Raw genomic sequence first — 24,589 nt, forward strand, 5'->3', positions numbered from 1 at the left:
ATCTATCTATCTATCTATCTATCTATCTATCTATCTATCTATCTATCTATCTATCTATCTATCTATCTATCTATCTATCTATCTATCTATGTCTTTTATTTGGGAGTATCAGAGTAACGTGGCTTGAAAATGTTGCCCTTATATGTGTTTATGAGATCAAATCCTGATAAAACACATTGATGCTTGCAGCTGTTATATGACAAAATGCACAATAATAAACTCAGAGCATATTTTCTCTCGCACTGCACTATAGCTGTGTTAACAAAAATGAAAGCATAACGTCTCCTGTGCTTTAAACTCATAACTGCAGCTGTCTGCATGCACCTCAGTGACATCAGCACAACAGAACCACGTTCCCCTCTGGCTTCTCGTCTTAATTACAAACCGCATCTGATTGTTCAGCTGCAGGCTGAAGAGCAATATTTTATTTGGGGTCTGCGGCATCACACACGGACTAAACGAACAAAGATGAATTGGGTGCTGAGGCGCTCCGGGGTAACTTCTCACAGCCTCTCAGAGTCAGGCTCCTGAATGTGCTGCGTTCTCACGCCGGAGGAGCTGCAGACGTCCCAACATACAGCCGCTTCTGTTTTCCTTAAACCTTCAGGGCTAAACCGTCACCGTCACAAGAAGGCCGTTTGGCGTTAGCACAATCTCTCTCATAGCTGTGACTCACTGGTATCACATGAAGCTGCAGGGTTTTTTATTAAACATGCGTTCATAAAAAGGCAGCAGCAATAAAGGGGCAGTGTTATGTGTTTTCCAGGCACAAAGTGTCATTTTATAGCGCAATCAAGTAATTATGTCACCACAGTGGTTATAAAAATGCTGTGTATGTCAAATACGACTTTAAAGAAAGGCCTCTGTCTCTTTAAGAACCTCCTGCTCTTTCTAGTAGCTCGTATAATGAGCACTGCTGAGTTCCACCAGGTGTTTGCTAAGTGCTGCTGACTAGTGGAGTGCTACGTCCACTCAGGTGTTTTACAAAACTTAATGGTTGCTATGGGAGATTAAAGGATTTCTCACACATGCATGAAAGAATCAAGGCAACACTTCGGGTAGCATCATAACTGACTTAAAGCTCAAAAAAGTTGATTTTAAATGATACTCCCCCTTTAAGAGAATGCCAGACATTTCCAGGGAAAAGCTCGCAAACTTGTCCTCATTTATGGGATCAAAACCACAAAATATTATGCATTTTATTCCACTTTTATTTGCTACATATGTGTTTTCAGATATTTATTTCAGTACAAATAACTATCTGAATAGAATATTCTGCATCTCCCTTTAGCCTGAGACTCCTAAATAAAATCCAGTATAACCAACAGTATGAACAGTGATCTAGGGATGTTTTCTGTTGTTTACTAGGACATTAGATCAGCTTTATTTCAGTATTTAGCTGTTGGGAGATTTTTTGATTGTTTTTCCACAGAAAAGCCTTCCTGGCAGCAACACTGGAGGGTGCTATTCTCAGAATTAACACACTTAATATAAAGTGACTCAGAGAAAGCAATTGTGAAAAGATATTTAACATCTTAGCTTCTGGTTTAAAAATGCCACATTTAGAAAAAAAATGGACATCTTTGTGAATCATGTATCTTTAGTCTGTTTAACCTGGGAAGTAAAATTTGAGACCTTTAAAATGGCATCTCAGTCGGTCAAACAACCCAATAAAACTGATCCTAAAATCTTCGTAAAGATTAAGATAAACAATTATATACAACATTTTAAAAAAAAAACCCATCTAAAAAGTGCTCAGGTTGCCTGAAGGATTCTTTTGTTTTTGTCCTGATAGTCTGGGAATCCAAACAATTTTTTTCTCCATACAAATCTGAACCTGTAAAATGCCAAACTGACTTCTCCAGACTTTTCAAGAGCAATGTTGTGTAAAAATGATAAAAGTGAAACCTTTCTTCAGTAAAAGCTTTTTGTTTTCCAGTGTGACAGGTTAGTCCCAGTTTTCTAGTTCTTTCAAGGATTGTGTTGCAGTTCCGCTTACCTCCAGCAGGAGTCTCACCACCTCCGTCTTGCCGCACAGAGCTGCCTCGTGAAGGGCAGTGCCGGCTTTGGTCTGCCTGTTGATGTCAATGCCGGCCTGGATCAGCAACCTGACAGCAGAAGGCGACAGAGAGAGGGAGATACAGAGAGAGAAGGATAAAAAAAGAGAAAGAGAAGGAAAAAAGAAAATAAGGGAAAGAAAGTTTAGGGGGGGTTAAATGAATGGAAAATATGTCCAGAAATGAACCGACGCCATTCAGCCTGGTAACTGAGAGAGAGAAACTGTGTGGTTTACTGAAACAGAACAGGGTGTGTGATGGTACTCCTGATCAAATCTTCAACGTTCCATTAAATTAACAACTCTTTTATTACACTCTGAAACATTTACGTCTAACGTGAAATTTGGTGGAAGAAAAATGTAAAGCAATGAATTTTTTTTTAATTTATTTATTTTTTTTTTTTTTTACAAAATCTCCAGTGGCACCAACTGAGGTTGAATTTTCCAGCAGCAGGCAGGTTTCTTGTGAAACACAGAATGTGTGTTATACAACCAAAAGCATGATTTTAAATATGGTGGAGAAGTTGTGATGCTGTGGGCCTGTTTCTCTTATAAACAACGTTGAGTGCATTACTCCTTTAAAATATCAGGAAATCATAAAGTAAGCAATTCTTTTTTTCTTCAACTGAATAAATGTTCTTCACTGAAAATGTTGGTTTTATGCTGGTGGTGCAATAGACCATACATTAATCCAAAGGGTTCTTAAAGGGGCAGTGTTATGTATTTTCCAGGTACACAGTGACATCTTATAGCACAATCAAATAACTGTGTTATCTTTGGTTGTTATAAAAATGCTGTGTATATCAAATATGACGTTTAAGAAAGTTGACTTTGATAATTTAACGCCTTGAAATTTGGCCTCTGTCTCTTTAAGAAGCTCGTGCTCTTTCTGAAACTCCGGCTTCAAGAAGTCATCACAGCATGGCTCCTCTATTAACCCTTTAATGATGTTTTAACCAGCGTTCCACTGAGAAGTAACTCCTATCAAGAGCTCCATTTCCACCAGATGTTTGCTAATTGCTGCTGGCTAGTCTGGAGGAGCTGAGGTAGGAAGTAGCAAGGAAGGAGCTTAGAAACTGCAGCTCCAAGGAGGAGCTTCGTCCTCGAAGGCGGAGCTAGGTCCACCCAGGCATTGCCATGGAGATTAAGAGATTTGTCAAACATGCATGAAACAATCAAAGGTATGTTTTAGATGAGATAATAACATTTTAACATGATGTAAGGCTCAAAAAAGATGATTTTACATAACAGTGCCCCTTTAAGACATTTTTTCCCAGGGCTGCCAATAAATGTGTTCAGCAGTATTTAACACCCTGCAGCTCATCAGTTAGACTCGCTCCGCTGCTTGGCTCCAGGAGTTGCCACAGAATAAAATGCGCATCCGACCAAGTTTGCTCTCTTTGCTTATTTGCATTCTGGCTGCGAATCAGAGAAGGAGATCAATGCAACTTTTATCGCTGTTCATTAGACACAATGTGACAGCTCAGTCTGGACACAGCTGGCACAGAAACAGAAAGCAAAAGGAATCTGCCAGTCTGACTTTGTCTGATATTTTCTCTCTGACACATTTCAAGTAAAAAAAAAAACAACAAAAAACATTGAAGCCCGAAAAGCACCTGCCCCATCAACCTGTCCAAGTGGTATTGAAGATAAACAGAGGAAATTGTAATTTCTGCCTCAGTTTTCTTGAAGTAACATATTTTTGGAAAGAAACTTCTCCCCTTCCCCCATGTTTTCACAATGGGAATGGTCCGTTTAACGGTTGAGCTGTATTAGTTTCTACAGTGTTTAAAAGGTTAAAAGTTTCATTTAATTTGACCAGAGAACCGCCTTCCACATGTTTGCAGTGTTCTCTAAATTAGTAAACTACAAACTTCACATGGCTTTCCTGCAACAAAGAAAGTATCAGTCATTATTAATGGTTGTCATAACCGATTGTCTCATCTGAGCTGTGGATCTCTACAGCCCCTCCATAGTTACCGTCATCCTCTTTTAGGGTTGTCAAAATAATAAATATTTTGATATAATCAATAAAAATATTAATCAAACATATTCGTTTGGATCAAAGTTCAATACATAATGAACCATCACATATATATGACGGCATGTTAGGGACATTGTAGACAGGAAAAAATAAGGAGTAAATGTCCAACAGAAATCTCAGAATATTTTTTAGAAAAAGACATGGAAATATTTGAGTTTGAAAAGTCAAAAATTTGCAAGAAAAAATTGTAATGTTGAAATTAATAAAAAAAAACAATTTGAGAACAAAATTCATATTTTATCAGTTTGAAAAGTCCAAAAATCTTTAAATATATTTTCAAGAAAAAAAGCCCTTATATTTCTGAGTTTTAAAAGTCAGAAATTTGCTGGAAAAAAACAGAAATTGCATTAAATGTGTCAACTTTGCATTATTCAGTAAATAAGTAAAGTTGCATTAAAACTTGCATCAAAAGTCCAACAAAAGTCTAAACTTCACATTAAAAGTGTCATAATTTACTGAATGACACTTCATGACAAAAGCCATAAATATTTGTGAAAATTCCCTCATGTTCATGACAGAGTCATATCAGTTTTATGCACACCCCTTTAAATAAAGTGTTAGCAAATTTTCCAGAAAAAAATCCCTGAAATTTCTCAGCTTGAAAAGTCACAAATTTGCTAGAAAAAACACAACATTTTGAAATTAACCTCAAAATTTTCAAGAAGAAAATTTGGGAAATTTTCGAATTTGCAAAGTTAAATACTTTCAACAACCTTTTTCACATGTGACACTTTAGAAACTATTTTAGTAAAACCATTTTTAAAACTGAGACTCTTTCTGCCTTCACTTCTGCACTATCCTGATTTGGTTTATCACTAAATATACCAATTAAATACAATGATGTTTGTGGCTGCAAAGGGAGAAAAAAAAAAACAAAAGTCTTGCAAGACACTGTATGTGATGCAGTAGATTCAGAAGGTGTACATGAGATGACAATATTCATTAAGTTATGATAACAAAATGAGAGGGCTGAGGAAAAGTTCATCCAGAGAAATGTAAAAAAGCTTAGGAACAAACATTGAGGAACAAACATTTCCTTTGACGCTTCGTTATTTTTGGTTTAAGTGTTTTGTTTTATAAGCGTGTCTGTTCCACAGGTAGTTAGCCTTGGCTACTGAGCATCATTTACCGGTGTCACTTCTAGAGAGGAAGGTTCTGCTCCACCGGCTGTGACAGGCTTTAATCTGCTGCCCTCTGCTTCTCTTTTCTGCCTCTCTCGTGTTTTTTTCCTACATCCCAGTTTTCTCTCATATAATTTTTCACTGCAGCTGAGAATGACGTTTGTGACGGGAGTTTATCTGCAGCTGAAGACCCATTGTGCTTTCTTCAACCTGAAGATTTGTGCTAAACACTGAGACCATCGAGTTCCACAAAAGCGTAAATGAACGTTAGCTCAGACCACGGTGGAATGGAATGATCTTACAGTAACTTTATGAAGACAAGATGGAGCAAATGGAGGATCTGCAAACACGTGTTTGAATATTTTCAGTCACTTAGACACATAGGAGAGATTAAAACACATCCCAGATTTTTCCACATTCAAATCTTAAACAGACACATCCGTACCTGATGATGTCTATATGTCCGTTTTTGGCAGCCAGGTGGAGCGGAGACGTCCCGTTGGGGTCTGCAGTGTCTCCCTTTTTGGGTTCCAACAGAGCGGCACACATGTTACTAGACAGCAACAACTGGACCACCTAGCCACACATTGGCAAAGAGATCACCAGTTAGCAAAGGTTTTATTTTTCCAATGATGTTCTTCAGACAGAATGAAGTACAGCTCCTCACCCCGACCCTGCCGAATTCACACGCCAGATCCAGAGGGGTTTTCCCTGCATTATCCACGATGCACGGGTTGGACTGGTGCTGCAGCAGCATCTCAGACTGCAGTGAAGAATGACAAACACAACACACAAGCAAACATGTCAGACGAAGACCAGGAAGATGCATATCAACACAAATATTTCTGATAACATACAACAATGTGGTTTTTGTTCATATCTTTTTTTTACAAGACCTGACTTAAAAATTAAAAATTTTTTATGTTTCTAAGTGCTGTACAGCTAATTTGTTGCTAGTGTGAGCTAGGAACAAAAGAGTAATATTGAATGAGCAATTATGCTAGCTCTGTTGTGCTAAGTAAGTTAGCTGATATCAGCAAGCTGTAATAAAAGTGTAAGTTACACATCTATGCGGTTTTTCTTTTTGTTAAATAAGCAATGTTTTTCGTTAGCGTCTTTATTTACACATTCTTAAGTTAACTAGCTAATTTCAAAGCCATTTGATTTTTTTTGTTGGACTAGCTTGAGCAGTGTTGGTCAGCAAGATGGTCAAAAATCCTCCTTTTTTAATGTTTACAAGTGTTCTATGGCTAATGAGGTGCCATTAGCCATAAAACTATGGCTATAGTGGTGAGGTAGCAACAAAAGTGCTGTAGGGAAAGAGGAACACGCTAGCTTTTATGCTAGCTATGTTGTGCTAAGTAAGCAAGGTAATATTACTAAGCTGTTTTGAAATTAAATTCCAAGAAAGCACAAAGGGTGCAGGATATCTGTATATATTCGCTACGGTAGTGCTAAGACGTTTTCTGCTATGCGTATTAATCCATATTAATTAAATTGATGAGCTATTAAAACAGGCAATGCTTTTCAAGATTAGTCCAGCTTAGTTTAAGAACAAAATGGAGCAGCAACCAGAAGAAAGATTTCTGTTTGGCAGTCTTGAATGTTGATGTTAGCTAGTTAGCACCGAGGTTGATCCTCCGTGTCACTTACCACCTCATAGTGGCCATGTTGTGCTGATAGGTGCAGAGGTATCTGGCCCTCGTCTGATTGGCCGTTGACAGACGAACCCGACTTCAGCAGCATCTTCATTGGCTCGGCCTTCCCCAGCCAGGCGGCATAATGCAGCGGCCGCATTCCTGCGCCAAAAACAGCCACATAAGTCATGTTGGCTGAGTTCTAGTTTTAGCTCACTAAAAATATGATTAAAAGCTTTGAAATATATAGATATTTTACTGCAGTATCAAAACTAATCCTTTGAGAAAAACCTAAGTTTTAATTTGAGGACATTTAATTACATGTTAGGAATAATGGTTGCGGATGTTCAAGATCTGTATTTATGATGTCACAACAAACAGAGTTGGCAAACTGCAACAAACATCTCCATAGCAACCGTTAGGAACAACTCACTGCTTGGGTGTGATGCCAGGAAAAAGTAATTTCTGACACCCCATCATGAACATAAACATGTGGAGTTTGTTACACACTTCTGAGTGCAAAATTAGGCTAATGTTGAACTTTTTATGCTACAAGCACCGTAAAAATTACAGGTGAGATTTCTGAAGATGGAGAAATCTTCAGAATTTCTCCATCTTTATGGATATAGATATTCACTATAAAAAGTGAATATCTAGAAAACCTCAGTGTTGAGTACGGTGGAGGATCTGTGATGCTGTGGGCTTATCTGTCTTTCAATGGCCTAATCTGGAGAGATTGTGCAATGAAGGATGGTTAAATAGGTTGAAGAGTTTTTAATAAATTCTTAATGTAAAATCTTTTTACTACTGAAGAAACGGACCCAAACTAAAGGATGGATTTTTTATATTTGCCAGTGTCAGATTATGTTCATGTAATGAAAGGAAAAGTTTTTTGTTTTTATCTTTACCTGAATATAAATGTGTAGAATGCTGTATGCATCTTTGTCTGGTGTATAAAGCAGTCACTCTGAAATTTTGAGATTGTTTTTGTGATTTTTGGCATTACTTTAGAAACATTTGCAAGGAATTTTGCGATATCGTTTCCTCAATAAATCATACACCATGAAACTGTTTTTAGTGTGGACTTAAGGGAGACAGGTGGATGTTAGTCACTTACACTCAATGTTTTTGACAATTTGCAGTTTGCAATGAACGCACAATTACGCATTAGCATAAAAAGATGCAGGAATCTGTTTTTTGTGAACTTTAACGATTGTGGAACAGAAAAACACTGGAGGCATTGATAAGTTAAGAGTTTTTGTACATCGGCTGGTTTCCTCCGTACCTTTCTGGTCTCTGATGTCGACAGCGGCCTGCGACTCCAACAGCAGAGAGACCAGCTCCAGGTTCCCGTTAAGAGCTGCATGATGCAGGGGAGAAAACCTGAAGACGCACACACACACAAACACACACACACACACACAGAAAACATCAGGAGGTCTTAGGGTCAGACAATTTTTAATATGTATACCAAACACATCCATCCATCCACAACAATAAACATACAATCACAGGTCAGAGATAACGACAAAGATAGCATGACAAATGGATTTAATAGCAGAGGATTAGGGATCAAACATGTCTTTGCTGCAGAGCTGTTAAACAGGCCAGAGGGTGGAGAGATGGAAATGCATAGTGGAGATTAGCACAAGCAGAATCGCGTATTATCCTACACAGGATTCAGGGAATGTGTGTGTGTGCGTGTGCACATATATGTACTACATACAGAGAATCACCATTTTTACCAACAAAGGCCAGTCATTGTAGAAAGTGAGGACGTTTTCCTGATCTTCACTTTTGCTTTGCAGTTCTATTAGTTAGATTTAGAGGTATTGTGTGAATTCAACTGTGGTTAAGGTTAGGGTTAGGTGGACTAGTCTGGTACTAGTTAGGGATAGCAATAGACTAGTAGTGATTAGCATTACAGAAAATGTCTGTGTTGGGCATAAATGCAGTTATTTAATTGAATGTATTTAAAACAAAACAAAATCCTCGGACTGATGGAAGCACAAGGATTTGTGTGTATGTGTGTGTGAGGTCTTGTTTTTGGTACTCTGTAAGACCATTAACATTACACCTACATTGTGAGGACCCACTCCTCCTTATGGGGCCTAAAGCATGAGACCCATAAGAAGAAGTGCTGTTTTTTGTTAGTGGTTACATTTAGATGTAAGGTGTAAATTAAGTTTTAGGTAGAGTTAGGAATAGATGGATAGGGTTAGGGAAAATGTCTGTTAGGCATAAATTCAGTTACTACAATCAACTGAAGTCAATGCAAATTCCTAATATTGGTTGAAATACAAACTTGTGTGTACTGGTATACCTTTCCTATTTAGGGCCATTTCTGGCATATTTACTAACCGTTTGAAGATTGATGAGCCTTATGGGCACCAGAACCTGGTTCTAATACAGTAAACATCCTTGTTTAGGGTCAGGGGTTAGGTTTAGAGGTAAAGTGTCAATGGGGTTTTTGTGAAGGTTAGGATTAAGAATAGAGGGAAAATGTCTGGGTTAAGTGTAAATGCAGTTACTAAAATGAATGGAAGTCAATACAATGTCCTAATATGGGTACAAACGTGTGTGTGTGTATGTGTGTGTGTGTGAGAGAGAGAGAGAGAGAGAGAGAGAGAGAGAGAGTGTGCAGCTGCAGCTTGAGGATGGCACTGTCATGTCAGCTCTGATGGGCAAGCATGATGAGAAGCATAAGGAGAAAAAGGCATCACATAACCCAAGGACAAAGATTGGCAAACAGAAATGAAAGCGCCTCCAACAAACACTCATGAAAAGCGACAGTAAAAAAATATTTTTAAAAACTCCTGTCAGTTTAATATTGTACGTATCAAGACTGCTGCTCTTAGTATATAGTAATCATAGTAAAATCCCATTTTTAATTCATGTTTAGCAAAAATGTAACAGTAGTGTCTGGAAGTACTTTTACCAATAAAAAGTAGACCTTTGCCGATTAGCGTTAGTATCGTTTTTATTTTATTTTTATTGCTACTTATCATCCATCAGTGTGTCTGGCCTTACATAGTCGAAACCACGATGTGAAGGGGGGTAAAACAGGATTGTGGAGCAAGTGTCATAGTGATATAGTCCAAAGCAAAAACAGCTGCAAAAGCACTAGGAGCATATTGAGGATGGTTCCCAATATGTAGCTTGTATTTGACATACTGAGTAATTTGTAAAAGTCTCCATGAAGATTGCTACATAGAGCTCAGCCCTTTCACCCGCCGCTGAGATGAACGCCCCTTTGCTTCTGCAATCAAAGATAGATGATCTGAAAGCTCATAGGGTCACTGAGTTCAGCGGCTAAACTTATATGTAGTGAAAAGATAAAGTGATCTGAAAGGGGCAAATGCTTTTTCAACCAAACTTGGGTCACAAGGTCGAGCCTCTTCTGTTTTGTAGATTTGCTGCTATGTTTAGCCATCAGAAAGATGGCCTCCCGCTGGACTTTAGAATGCTACTGCACAAAGACGATGGTGTGATCAACTCAGCAGTTGTTTTCAGGTCAAGCTTTATATGCATGATCTACACAGCTAGGTCAGGACTGCTGTACATGTGATGCAGTGACGCAATCTGAAGCAAAGAGAGCAGCAGGAAGAAGGGGCTGAGTAATATCCATCCACCTAGTATGTAGTAGGAGCCAGTGACTGTAAGGTCACAGCTCCAGAGGCGACAAAGCAAATAATCTTCCCTCCAACACAATACCTGTGGATCTATTCTGGTATGCTGTTCTTGTTTTTCCTTAAAGAGAAAAACATATCTTCACATTTTCACCAACATGGAGATACAACAGAAACGGATGAAGCAACCCACCGATAGCAGGACGAACTCCTACCACCGCTGCCCGTCATAGGAGAAGTCTTTTGGTTTTAGATGAAAGTTTTAAACCAAAGCACTATATTACCAAAGAGAAGACCTTTACTGGTAATCCTTTCAAACAAAATATGTTATCACGGGGGCAATTTCAGGTTAGGTGGTCCGTGGCTGTTTGTTAAATGGGTTAAATGGTCCTCAGCTTGAAAAAGTTTGAGAAACATCACCCCAAAGATTGTTGAAACCATTGGGGTGATGGTGGCGACGGTGGTAGGAATTTGTTTTTTCGGTGATTTGCTGGTTTGAACCATTGTTTCATCCATCTCTGTTGTTGTGTCCTTGGGCAAGACACTTCACCTGCCTTGCCTGCTGGTGTTGGTCAGAAGGACTGATGGCGAGGTATGGCAGCCTCACGTCTGTCAGACTGCCCCAGGGCAGCTGTGGCTACAATCCAGTAGCTTGCCATCATGTGTGTGAGGATGGAAATGACTGATTTCTTTGTAAGCCATCTTTTAGTATCCTGACAAGCGCTTCGTAAGTCCACTGTCATTTCATTTTCCAAACTTTACATTCATGACCTTTGTTGGAATTCTAAATGGCGCTGCTTCACTTGCCATCTTTAGTCTTTCTGCACTTTCCCTTACACTGGACTAAGTAAAGCTGTTTGTTAAACTGTTTGGAAATGCCTTCATAACCTTCTCCAGTTTGATGGGCAGCTACTTATTGTTTTTTCTCAAGTCATTGCTAATGTCTTTTCTCATTGGCGCTGAGTTAATGAAAGCTCCGGGATGGCAAACTGCAATAAATGCATACATTTATAGTGCTGTCCTGTTTTTTGATGTTCGCTCACACTATAACTTTGATTGGTGGCACTTGTTTGCTACATACTTTCATAATCATATGTCACTAAAACAGAATGGGTGGACATAGCTCTTCACACACAGATGCTTCTGTATTTTGCTTTTTGTGAAATGTGTCACAGCTTTACGAGGCTTCACGATGTACCTTAGTTTAAGAAAGACAAACCAATTCAATGCCAGTTGTTAACTGTATCTAACCAGCAGGTTTCAGTTCTGCAATCAAACTGTGTGTGTCTGTTGCGAAACACTGAGAAAACTGCTGAGACAGGCTTTTTCACTGATGGGCTGTAGGGCGCCCTTTCAGGACAGTAACATCCTATCATAAGGATGGAAGGATCAGGGAGTAGAAATGCTGGAGTTCATAGATGTTTATTTTGGCTTTTCAACACAGCAGCTCCTACTGGCTGAATCTGGAGATGTTTTGTCAGGTGGAAATGTCAAAGAAGTGGTCAAGTGAGCAATGAATGGAGCCGTTCTCTGGGTTTGCCTCTGTCTGGCGACCGGAAGCAACCGAATGCAAAAATAAGAATGGCTGACATCAGCCTGTTTGCTTGACAAATCCTGACAACACTGGACAGCAACCTCCGAGGAACCGCAGTCAGACAGCTTCAGCAATGCTACACTCTGCAGCACTCTGTTTGAAAAGTGATATTTTTTTTACCTATAGAGTGTAAATGTAAAGCAGAACATGGGCTAAGGCCAAAACGATTCATAACAATGAAAAATTTGGATTTCAAATTTGTTTGTTCTGTTGAAGTTTGCCTCAAAAGGGAACATAAGTGTCTCTTAACAGATAATAATTAAGGTTGGGACTTTAAAACGTTAATTATGATAAACTAATTATTTATATCTCAATGCGTTAAAAATGGCAACACATTTAATAAATTTTGTTTTACATACAAAGGTTCCGACTGAAACCTTTTGACCGGGCGCTCCGTCCTTCCAGGCGTTTAGCACAGCTGAATGGTTGCCACAGGAGATTGAAGGATTTCTTAAACATGAATGAAAGAATCAAGATAAGGCTGCAGGTATGTTTCTGATGAGGGAATAACATTATAGCATGATGTTAAGCTCAAAAAAGTTGAGGTTACATAACGCTGCCTGCATAAACCTCAATTAAAAGTAAGAGAGTGTCTGTAAAACCAAAAATAGTTTCTAACAGAGGCAGTCAGAAAGCTTCCTCGATGTCATCTTCAACTTTTGAACTCCAGCTATCGAGTAAAAACTTTAATAGAAGACTGTTTTTATTTTAGGTTTGATTATATCGGCATGACGAACACCCCGACACCAATTGACCCCAATCAACTTGTGTCAAATTGACTAAAGATCGTTTCCTTTAACAGAGGAATCTGGGAACCTGAAGTCTCCAGAGTCCCTCTGATTACCGTATATGACTAACTTTACAAAAACTGTCAGCTGTGTTGCTCTGCAGGATGGATGACAATGACTGTAACACATTCTTCCATGGCTAGGTTTAAACCTCGGAAAAAATGCTGCACACTTTCTCCATTGGACTCACCTGTTCCCTCCAGAGTTAAACAGGGATTCCACCATTAAAAAAAAACTTCCAGCATTTCAGCTGGCTGGAGGTATTTGTAAAGTACAGGGAAATGTGTGCTTTGGCCAAGTTGTAGAACGTGATTTGCAATATTTATCCCCTACATCCTTCTCCCGCCTCACTTTCTCAAACGGCCCGTCTGAAAGTCTGACCGCTTCTCAACAAAGCTCTCTTCTACGTCTCATCTGGCGCTTCCTTTCCAGTTGCTCCCTTGCTGTTCTTATCTTTTTCTATTTCCCTCCACAAACCCGTCTGATGCTTCCTGTTTCTCAGGCCAGATTGGGACACTTGAAACAGCAAATGCAGACATTCAGTGTTTCATGGCATCTATTGAGCTTTTAAAAATTACAAAGGAATATTTCATCCTACACAAGGTCAACATGTGGTTGGGTTCCATTACAAACAATAGAAAAAGGAGCTTTAGAAAATAATGAACAGGTTCTCAACAGTGGTATTAGTGAATGAATATACTTAAACTAACATAATCTTCTTGAGTTCACACCTGCCATCAGTTAAAGCAAAACTGCGTCCAGCTGCCCTGGAAGGATTTTCCTCATTTCCCCTCAATTCTCCAAAAGCATAGTTTGCTTAGAGGCTCCAAAAGATAAAAAATTATTTAATTTAATTGTAGAAACGTATCGGTCAGGAGAAGGGAATAGAAACAATCCACAGTGTTGTATATACACCATGACACGATGGTTATGCTTCCATCCGAAAGTCATGCAAATTTTGAGCAAACTTTTTAAAAAAGGCCATGTAAATTAGGTTTGCCATTCCTATCAACATTTTCTAATGCGATACTTCAAAATGCTCATTTAAAAAAAAAAAAACGATGATGAAAACACGATTAGTAACATGCACACATTCATACTCTGATAACGTAGATCAGTAAGCAGCTTGGGGTGAAGTGCCTTGTCCAAAGGCGCATCAGATCCATAACCCACCGGTTGGAAAACAACTGCTATACACACCGAGTCACAAGGTGTGTTTTCATTACACATGTGCACAAAATTTTGTCAATATTACACTGATACACATATTTTGCAATTAAAATCCCATGTGACTAATTTTATTCACATGTGAATAAAATTAAAAAATATGATGTACCATCTTCTTCCAACTACTTCCTGTCATCTTCTTCTTCATGGTTTGCATCAGCGGCAACATCTGGTTGTTGATCATGTGGCTGATGATGTGAAGAAGCATTTCCATTGCAGTTTTGACTAGAGCTAAAACATTTAGCAAAAAACTCCAGTTTTTTGCTAAATGTTTTTTCAAAATTACTGTTTCTATCAAGCACTTTTGTTTTTGAAATTTCAAATTGCGTAACTATATTGTCAATAAAAACTCAGCTACAGTCACCCCAGATTTAATATTAATATTAAAACAGGCGGCTAGCGCCAGGCTAACTGATACAAAACACCAAAATCTGAGCAAGAATTTCCTGCTTCACACTCCTATCAGTTAAAGTACTAAACAGAGAAAACGGGATCTTTAACTTGCTGATGCGATTTCAACCTCTTGGTGACTGAATGTCTGTCTGTGCTCCTGCAAACCCTCTGATATGCTTGACGTGCGCCCGCCATGTAATTGTAACAGAGTGAAGAGTAACAAATATTCCTCCTCTCTCTCTCTCCCTCTCTGTTTTAGTTTGTTCACTTAGACTCTCCAAATAATTAGCCGGAGGAGGAATTGAACCTAAACTGAATGAGCTGGTGGAGACTCATTAACAGCATCCGCACATTAAGAACAGAGCTGCAAGCGGATCCATCAAGGAAGCAAAATGAGTTTACTATTTCTGCACCGCACCATCAGAACGTCGCAAACATCTGGTCATCAACTCGCAATTAATTCTGTACAAGCGGTTTGGAAAGAAATGACCAATTAAAGTGATTAAAATGGAAGTTTCAATGAAGACGCAGCTCAATGTTTTCATCTACTGACTGCAGATGATATAAATGACAGATTAGATGTCATTTTGTGTTGTTTCAGTCATCAGATTAAGAGGATTACGACTGTCTACCGCATGGATGCCAAATACAGTCACAAAGAAGGAACGAACAACGTGGAGCGGAAATGTTTACCATAGATGTCAAGCAAAACATTGTTTTGATCTGTACAGTGAAGCAACATGTGGGTAAAATTCCATGAATCTTTTATATTAAAAAATGCTTCTGGTAGAACATGCTGTTAGATTCAGACAAAAACTGAGCCGCTGACTTACCCATCAATATCCTGAAAGTTCACGTTCACCTTCTTCGTGGAACCGAGGAGCTCTGAAACACAAGAGGAACAGGAATCAACTTTTCTTCTGTTAGACGCATCAGAATGAACACAATTTGTATTATTTATTTATAAAAAAGTCTTCTTTTTTTTTTTTTGTACTGCATCCACAGAACCAGAACCAAACATGGAAAAGCAGCATTCAGCTTCTATGCACCACAAATCTGGAACAAAGTTCCAGAAAACTGCAAAGCTGCCAAAATACTGAGTCACTTCAGTATCACAAAATAAGACAAAAAAGAAAAAAAATCATCTCATCTTTACATTTATTTAGTTCATTTTAAGACGTTTTGCTTTCAGACAAAATATTATTCAGTTTCTTCCAATTCTTAATACAAAGTGTTTCTATGCACTTTATATCTGGAACAAACTTCCAGAAAACTGCAAAATTGCCAAAACACTGAGTTCTCTTCAACCAAAGCTTGAAGCCCACCTGTGTAGATTTCCCTGTGATTTGCTGTAAACTGAACTTTGATCAACATATTTGATGTGAAGTGATGATTTTCACAATAGCATTTGACAAAATGTAATGTTTATTGCTTGTTTCATAATTGGCCACTGTATTTTGTTTTTATAATGTAAAGCACTTTAAACTAGACTTCATAGCAACCTAATGCTAACAGGATGCTAAGGACGTTTGATAGAGTTTGATGCACCGTCAATATGTTACCAATACCAGGGAATTTAATCGAAAACTAAAATTGTGGTGGACTCTGCCAGTGAAATTGAACATTGTTTGCCATGGAGTCTTTACAGCAGGATCATGTTCAAAGCATTTGGCCACAAAGTGAACCTTCTTCCCTGACCGTGAAGCCAGAAGTCTGGAGGCTAAGAGCCGTCCTGTTAGGAATTACGAACAGCAGTGGGGCTAATAATCGCTCCATCTGTCATTAATTCAATCCCAAAGAGCTGGATTTCCTTTCTGATATTTTCAGAGTGATGCAATGCCACCCCGTTTCATTTCACAGCCTTTCACACGTCTTCACCAGGCAGAAAGTCACCGCTGCAGACTTTCAGCACACTCTCCCATTTTCACTTCTGCTGATTCCACAATGTACAAAGCAGCTTAAGTGTATTACTGGCAGACACAGACGGCTACAAAGCTGCAAAACTTTAATTTAATTATCTTTCATGCTAAACAGAGTAAAAAAAATAAAAAATCAGGGTTTTAATTACTCAGTGTAAATACTGGCCAGCCTGGTAGCAGGTACCGTCATAAAACTGTCCTTCATTACAAAAGATCTGCAGAAACACACCGACTGGAGAACAAGCTACTTTACATCAGCAGGGGTCCAAAGACAGATCAGGGTCTCATGTAGGTTCTGGTTCTCCCGGATTCTTTCTCACAGAAACACTTCACAAAGACAGAGATTCAGTATTTTACCAAAACCCCTTCAACTATCTGTGACATTGGAAAAAAGGCTCTAGATGTCTGTGGCCCTAGGGTTTTTGAATAAAGTTCCCATAGTTGTCTCCGGACATAAATGAAACTCTATTTTCTAGACCCACAAAATACAAGATATCCATCTATTGTTCATGTATCTTTGCAGAGTGGTGGAAAAAAGAAAATATTCAACCGGGAGAAGTTAAGAAATTCTCCACCTTCCGTTTATCAATAGACTGTAGGTCTGTTCCTGACCTAAAGTAGTTTGTTCTTTTCTGCTTGGTTTCATAAAAAATGTCATATCTACCAGATAAAAGGAAAATAATTCACAAAAAAAAATAGATTGTGTGTTGAAATGATGCTGCCACCACCGTGTTTCATAACATGGCTTGTGGCAAACTGCAGTCAGGACTTCTGGTAGCTTTTTGAAGGCCAGATTTTTGATTCTTGAATTTTCTGCCTTTTTCTTTGGTTTTCATGATGCTGTTTGTTCACCAATGCACTGTAAAAAAAAATCCAAATGCCAAATATGAAAGAGTTGGTGAGCATAAAACTAGATACTGTGAGTTCATAAGGGAGATTACTCAGTCTTCTGATTCTCAGCTCTCTTTCCCACAGCAAGAATCAACCGCCGCAAAAGATGTTTGAAAAGCAGGTAAGGTTCTGAATTCATTTACAATTATGCGCCAGTTTTGTTGTCACGTGAAGTTTGAATAAAATCCTTTGAGGTTGAGTTTATCCTGTTACCTCATGTTGCCTCCTTCACTTCCTGACCTGCTTATTGAGGATCTGCTCCATCTTTTCAAAGCTCCAGCTGATTTAGGCAGATGGCTGTTCCAGGTTCCGCAGGTTTATTACTGATATTGGTACCATTTTCCTTTCACTGTCACCACATGACAGAGGCAGTCAGAAGTCCAAGTCTTGTCTTAAGTTTCTAACGACTGGAATAAACGTTTCTTCATCAAGTCCACAACATCCAGCTCAACAAACTACATCGCTGTAGGTTAGGCTTCCAAACCTGTACTGCTTTAGGTCTAGGTTACCAAATCTACATTTTATAGTTATTTTTCAATATATTCATCTTAATATTATTATCAGTTTTAATAATTTAACATTGCATTTGTCACCAAAGAATTAACTGTCAAAGGCTGATGTGTTTTATTTTGGAAATTGATCAAATGTGATCCCCCCCACCCGTTAGAAATATTTAAGCTGTAAGAGAAGGAATACAAAGACATTGAAAGATGTTGAATTTTTGAATGAATCAAATCAAATTATTTTTGTCTTAATAATGGCTAAGTTAACACACTTTGTTCACATCGTCCATTCCTTCATTATGTATTGAATAATTATTTATAGGTTTGAAGTGTTTTCTTCACCTCACTCTGAGCTGAAGAATTTAATATTGGGAATAATAATTACAATAATAATACTAGGAAATCATTTTTTTTTTAAATCCATACTTAAAACTTTTTTTATTTCTCGATTCTAAATAATAAAGGTGTTATTTATGTATGGCATAAATAACAAAATAATGAAGGACGCCCGTCACCTTCTGAAACCACAGAATTTTTATTTTTTTTTAAACTTGCAAAAGCACACGCGGGATCAGGGCAACCCCTGTTAGGACTGCGGTTAGAACTTTTTCGCAATATTTTGTGGTATTATTGTGATAACTATAAAAATTATGGTAAGAAACTATTTACTACTCATTTTATAGGTAAATATTTTGCCATGACTGCAAGTCGCAGCATTCATTCAGTCTAAAATACAACTATTATTCTTGGAAAACATTCCTATCTGTTAAAAACGTATCATTTGTATCACTAAGCTGCACACAGTAACTGCACCCAATCATATTTTCAAAATTAATGATATTAAGTGATGCTCTCATGGAGCAAACGATATAGAAAATGGTAAAAATATTATTTCTGATCATGCCGTCAGTTTTGTTTTGTTTTAATTTACCATTGGCAACAGATTTCTCATGACAACAAATTCAAATTCCCTTCATGATAAGAAATTTTTCACAATAAATTATAAACAATGTGATAAATGGCCAACCATAGCATGACTGTTAAGGCACACGTCTAAGTCAAGTCTGAATTATTTTATTTTTGTAACTTAAGTCGCTTTAACATCAACATTTCATTATTACTGAAATCACAGGATTTTACTTAGGTGGAAAACTTTCTATTAATTAGCATAACAAACTGAACTTGACTGCATTTTACTGCAACTGGAACAAATCTGTTCATATGACTGAGTTAATGCGAGTCTAAGTGTAAACTAGATCTCTTGCTTCTGAGTGTCTTGCGGTGACATTTGTTGTGAATTAGCACTTAATATACAAACTGAAATAAGCTGAATGATAATAATAGTAAGTAAGATAAAGAAAAAAGAAAATAGCTGAGAAGGTTGCCCTCCGTCCCTTACAAGACCAATTAGATGGCTTCACACGAATGCCGTTGCCTACTAGCTCCTCCAGTGATTCATAATACAGGTGTTCCAAGCTAACCTAACGTGACGCTATCTTCACCCTCATTATTTTTCATCTGCTAACCTTTTTTTATATTTGCCGTTAGCTGACGAGGCAGAACCTGGGTACAGCACAGATATGCCTGAACTCACCCTCATTTTGCTTTCTCTCTTTTTCCACATGCACTAACACACACAGACACACACACATGCACACACACACAACAGCACGGGAGCGTGCACACGCACACCATCTCCCTCTGGGGTGCAGGAAACAGGACAGTCCCTCTATTGTCGAGGAGACAGCTCCCAGCGCCACTGGCAGAGGAACATTGATTTCCTTACAGACTATTTCTGGCTGCTCAATGTAGGGATTCACTCACACACGCACACACACACACACACACACACACACCCACACACACACACACACAGACACACACATTCATCTCGCTGTCTTTGTGGGGACCTTCCATTGACTTCCATTTACCCTAACTCTAACCAAACTCNACTCACACACAACAGGCTTCTACTGGCTTTGACCTGAACCAGTGATGTCACTCATTATCTGTGACATCACTGACATCACTGCTTTTATTCCTGAATTCAACAGAGTAACTCATTTGTGCTACAAGCGACCAAGACTGAAGAAAACAGTAGGAAGAAAAAGTCCTGTTGTTTTATTCTATTTTTCAAAAACGGTTGATTTAATTTAAAACATGGCAAACTGTGGGTGTTATCAATATATGCCTGAAGATCAGGCTAGCTTGCTGACGGACAAAGGTTCTGACGATTACTGTTTAAACTTTACCTTTAATAACATAAAGTTACCTGATTTTTAAAGTCCAATCAGTAATACTTTTATAACAAATTTATATCAATAATGATTTCTTGGTTAATGTCAAGTTGTCATAACAAAGACATTTTGAATAATGTCAACTTTGTAATAAAAGTGTCATAATTAACCGAATGACACTTTATGACAACAGTCATAAATATTCATGAAGGCTTATTCATGTTCATGACAGGTGTTATGTCATGTTTATGACGTGTTATGTCATGTTTATGACAGTGTCATGTCAGTCTTATTCACCCCCCTTCAAATAAAGTGTTACCGAAAAGGGTACAGGTTTTACGTGTGTGGGGTCGGTTGGACCCCATTTCGACATACAAGGGTTAAAGTACTCTGTCTCACTGCAACCAACTTATGTTGGTCACCTTGAAGGTTTAAGATGTTCATGTATTTTCTTTTGGTTTTGCTTGGCGTTTTGTGCATTTGTGAGTTACTTGTCTGTATGTCTCTTTTGAAATATAAAAGACAAAGATTTTTTGGGGGGAAAAAACAGCAGCGATACTTCATGTTATTACTCAAGTAAAAGTAAAAAGTACAGTATAGTAAAAATACTCCTAAAAGTAGTATATTTTTATTTCGCCTGGTTGGACAAATTTAATCAGAATAAAGCAAAATTTCTTGCAGTCAAAAATGACTGTGAAATCTGAGTTCAGTTTTTTAAGAAATTTACAGTTTTAGAAAACCCTACTCTGGTGTGCTTACACACCATGGATATGATTTCTTATTTAGAGGAACTCGACATCTAATTGAGAGCTCATGATTTTGCTGTAAACAAAATTGCTTTAATATTCCAAGAATGTAATGTTCGGGGCTCTCTTCTTTTGTCATTTACTAGTATGTGGGTCATAAAGACGTATCACTGATGTAGCATAACATATTTTATTACAGTTTATAAACAGTGATAAAATAGTGATAAACATACGCTGACAGAATTTTAGCTAGTGAATGGCAGGTCACCGTGGCAACCAGTGACAGTTTAAATGCATTCTGGTGATGAATATGTGACAGAATGCTAGCTAATACACCAAGATAACGGCAGGTAACCATGGCAACTGGGGTCAGTTTAAAGGCATGCCACAGTGTAAATAAACAAATAATCCTTAATTTGAGCACATTCTACTTGGAAAAACGCGAGCATCAGGAAAATGTCCTCATGTTCCACAAAAGACCTCCAACTGTTGGTAGAAATGGTTATAATGGTCCTCTATAGGTCACATACAAGCTTACTCACACACGCACAAGAACGCATCCTGTGTGTATGAGATATGCAACTGCGTATGTGCACATTCATGTTGGAGTGGGATGAAGAAGCTGTGATAAAGGCAACAAAAAACTGTTGAAAGAGTCTGGAGAAGCTTTTTTTTTTGGTTCCCCACAATGACTGGTGTCTTACCAAAGAAGGTAAAAACAGAAACACACACAAACACACGCACACACACGCACACACACACACACACACACACACACACTCCAGCCTTTGTTTTTGCTCTGTTTTCAAGTCACTGACTGCTACTTGACTGCCTAGCATCGTGATTAGCAGTCATCTACCACGACCCTGGTGTCCACGTTACACACAAACACCAAGAGGAATCATAAAGTCCTTCAAGTGAACCTTTGATGGTCTGCTGCTTAGTGCAGATTACCCTGCAGGTCATGTGTTACAATGCGCACAATCCCAAAATGCACACTTGCAGCATCTTTTTTGAGTTTGTTGAGTGAAAACAGCCTCTTGCCCAACTAATAAAGTAACAATTACTAGAGAGATGTTGTCAGATTCAGCCAGATAGTTCATCTTACGGCTTAAATCCCGGCTGCTGTCTTATTTCTAACCAGTCAGCTTGATGGCTGCATGATAAAGAGCTAAAGCAGCAAAAAGTCTGCAGCTGTTCATGATTCACCAGAGGAGACCAAGGAAGCAGTAAGTGAGCCAGACGACAGTCTTACAGGGCTGTCAACCTTCAGCTACCAGCTGCAGTACAGAGGTTGGAGGTTTTGTTCTGGGTAGATAAATGACGCTTACTGATACAGTTGTTAATATTTAATAATAGGCATTTAATCATGTAGTAATTTGGGAGAAATTAGTCTGTAGATATCACAGGAAAAGGAGATAACAGGTTCCAGACGTTTTCTGGCCTGGCTGGGAAGTCTTCCCCAGCCAGTGGGAATATACAGTTCTAACATTGAGTGTTAGGCCCACTAGCATGTGTTTGCTTTCAAATTAGGGGTGCACCGATTTGCAGGTTTCTGGACTATCATCAATTCCAATTTTGGCCAGTATTGATTTTATTTTGGCTGAAAAGGTGCTAAATGCAGCTCTGGAAAAAATGAAGAGACCACTGCACTGAACCCTCATGGTTATTCCACCAAATATTGACTTGAGTTAAACATTAGTATTGTTGTTTCTAAATGTTGTTTCTAAATGTTTTCTTTGCATTATATGAGGTTTGAAAGCACCACGTCTTTTTAGTTGTTTTGACCATTTCTGATTTTGTGCTAATAAGTACTAGATTTTTGCTCGGAATTTCAGAGACATGTTGTCAGTAGTACATAGAATCGAATAACAATGTTCAATTTACTCAAACATACTTATAAAAAGTCAAATCAGAGAAACTGATCATTTTTCAGTGGTCTGTTAATTTTTTCCAGAGTTGTATAGTGACAAAGTAGCTAAGTTGGCGACATTGGGGTGAATATTGTTGACCTTTATAAATCTTTCTGGCGGTAGATAAGATCCAGTTCTCACATAAGTTTGGCTAATCGCAGAGCTCCCAAATAAAAAAAACAAAACATGTTTTTAAAGATTTTGTTTCTCCTAGTGACCTTTATTGTACAGTAGGCAGACAGGAAACATGGATGACACAGATTGGGAGAAGACATGCAGTAAATGACCCAAGATCACAAACTGAACCCAGGACAAGCGCATAGAGGACTAGAGCACCCTCTACCCAACGAGCAACCCATCACTCCGCCTCTCTCCAAAACATTAAGAAAATTTCAAACGGGCCCTCATGGGGACACTCTAATCAGATGAGCAAACCCCGTCTTTACGAGTTTCTAAAGTTCAACAGAATCCACAAAAACAGCTGCTGCTCGGAGTTGCTGAAGAGTACAACAGGAATTTTAAGCAAAGCTACTTATTTATGACAGTACCAACTAAAAATATTTCTGAAAAAAGCATGTGGGTTAGTGTTGCCTAGAATGAGTCTCTAGTTATAAATATTTCAGTGTTTGTACCTTCAGACTACATAAGCAGCTTGGCCAGTAATGGGGCTTCCAGTACAAGAAGTCTAAACAAGAATAACAGCTGGGAGACTACAATACACACACACACGCACACATACACACACGCACACACACATATATAAAGGAGTGTAGCCACACACGAGTAACATCATTCACAGAGAAGCCAGCACACACTGACATACATGATTAAAATGAGTGAAGAGCTGGAGTTTTCTGGGTCACATGGTGACTGTAAGGATGAGCTAGCTTCCTGGATCCTTAACTAGACCTGCCTGACTGCTGGATGGCAGTGAGCTTCTAGCTCAAACTAAATTTGAAGTAATACAATGTAAAAAGTAAAATACTTTTCAACACACAGTCCCTGATAATTCATATACGTATTGAACGTTTGTCATGTTACAACCATAAATCTCAAAGAATTTTAAGAGATTTTGTGCGAGAGACCAACACAAAATATCACATATATCTAATCCACGAATAGTTAAAATCCACAAATACTTGAGACCCTGTCTAAAAACAGTAGGTTACATCGTGTTAGGTTGTTTCTCATGAATTTCATTAGTTCAAACACCATATACCTAAACATGCATTAATACACACAGAGGAAAAACTATCCTAATACTGGCTTAAAAGCTAGCGTGCGCGGTTTTCCTTATCTCCGTTCTTGGGAGTCAAGTAGTCACACTTAATTTGTTAAGATAGCTTAATCACAGATTTGCGATTCTTAAAGTTCAACTGTGACCAGTTTGTCTTTCCTTGTTAAAGATCTCACATGTGATGCTGCCAGCGCAGGGCATTCTGGGTAAATACAACCAAAAAAAAGTATGTGTATCTAGCACTATTGGGAAAAACGAATCATGGTCTTTTGCCAAAGCTCAAAGAGAAATCACAAAAATGTAATTCCACTCCATTTTTGTAATCATTTCACGAAGAAGGAAGTTGCGCTCAGTGTTTTGTTCTGAGGTTTTTGTGTTGTTTCCTTCAGTGGTTCTTGGTGCAGCGCCACCACAGGCGAGGAGGGGAACGGGTTTTTCAAAGAGTTAATTTTAACGGACTCAACAGCGTAACATAAAGCTGAGCAAAGTCCTAATCCTGGCTGCCTTTTCAGTAATTTGAACCTTTTCTGAATGTCTGTGTGTGTTAAATAAGACTTGGTAGCTTTNACTGTGACCAGTTTGTCTTTCCTTGTTAAAGATCTCACATGTGATGCTGCCAGCGCAGGGCATTCTGGGTAAATACAACCAAAAAAA

General features: G+C 38.4%; 1 protein-coding gene across 10 annotated transcripts in view; it reads right to left on the bottom strand.

The window, feature by feature from the left end:
* The window catches only part of caskin1 (CASK interacting protein 1), a 106,999-nt gene that overhangs the window by 32,207 nt on the left and 50,203 nt on the right, over nucleotides 1–24,589 (bottom strand). For all 10 annotated transcript variants that reach the window (XM_016661209.1, XM_016661212.1, XM_016661213.1 and 7 more), the window contains exons 2-7: nucleotides 15,323–15,374; nucleotides 8,144–8,241; nucleotides 6,875–7,020; nucleotides 5,889–5,984; nucleotides 5,667–5,797; nucleotides 2,000–2,108 (exon numbers count right to left, since the gene is read on the bottom strand). In XM_016661209.1, coding sequence (XP_016516695.1) covers nucleotides 2,000–2,108; nucleotides 5,667–5,797; nucleotides 5,889–5,984; nucleotides 6,875–7,020; nucleotides 8,144–8,241; nucleotides 15,323–15,374 — 632 coding nt within the window. The remainder of the gene's footprint in view (nucleotides 1–1,999; nucleotides 2,109–5,666; nucleotides 5,798–5,888; nucleotides 5,985–6,874; nucleotides 7,021–8,143; nucleotides 8,242–15,322; nucleotides 15,375–24,589) is intronic.

This window comes from Poecilia formosa, unplaced genomic scaffold (assembly GCF_000485575.1).
Source record: "Poecilia formosa unplaced genomic scaffold, Poecilia_formosa-5.1.2 Scaffold319, whole genome shotgun sequence".
NCBI classification, from domain to species: Eukaryota; Metazoa; Chordata; class Actinopteri; order Cyprinodontiformes; family Poeciliidae; genus Poecilia; species Poecilia formosa.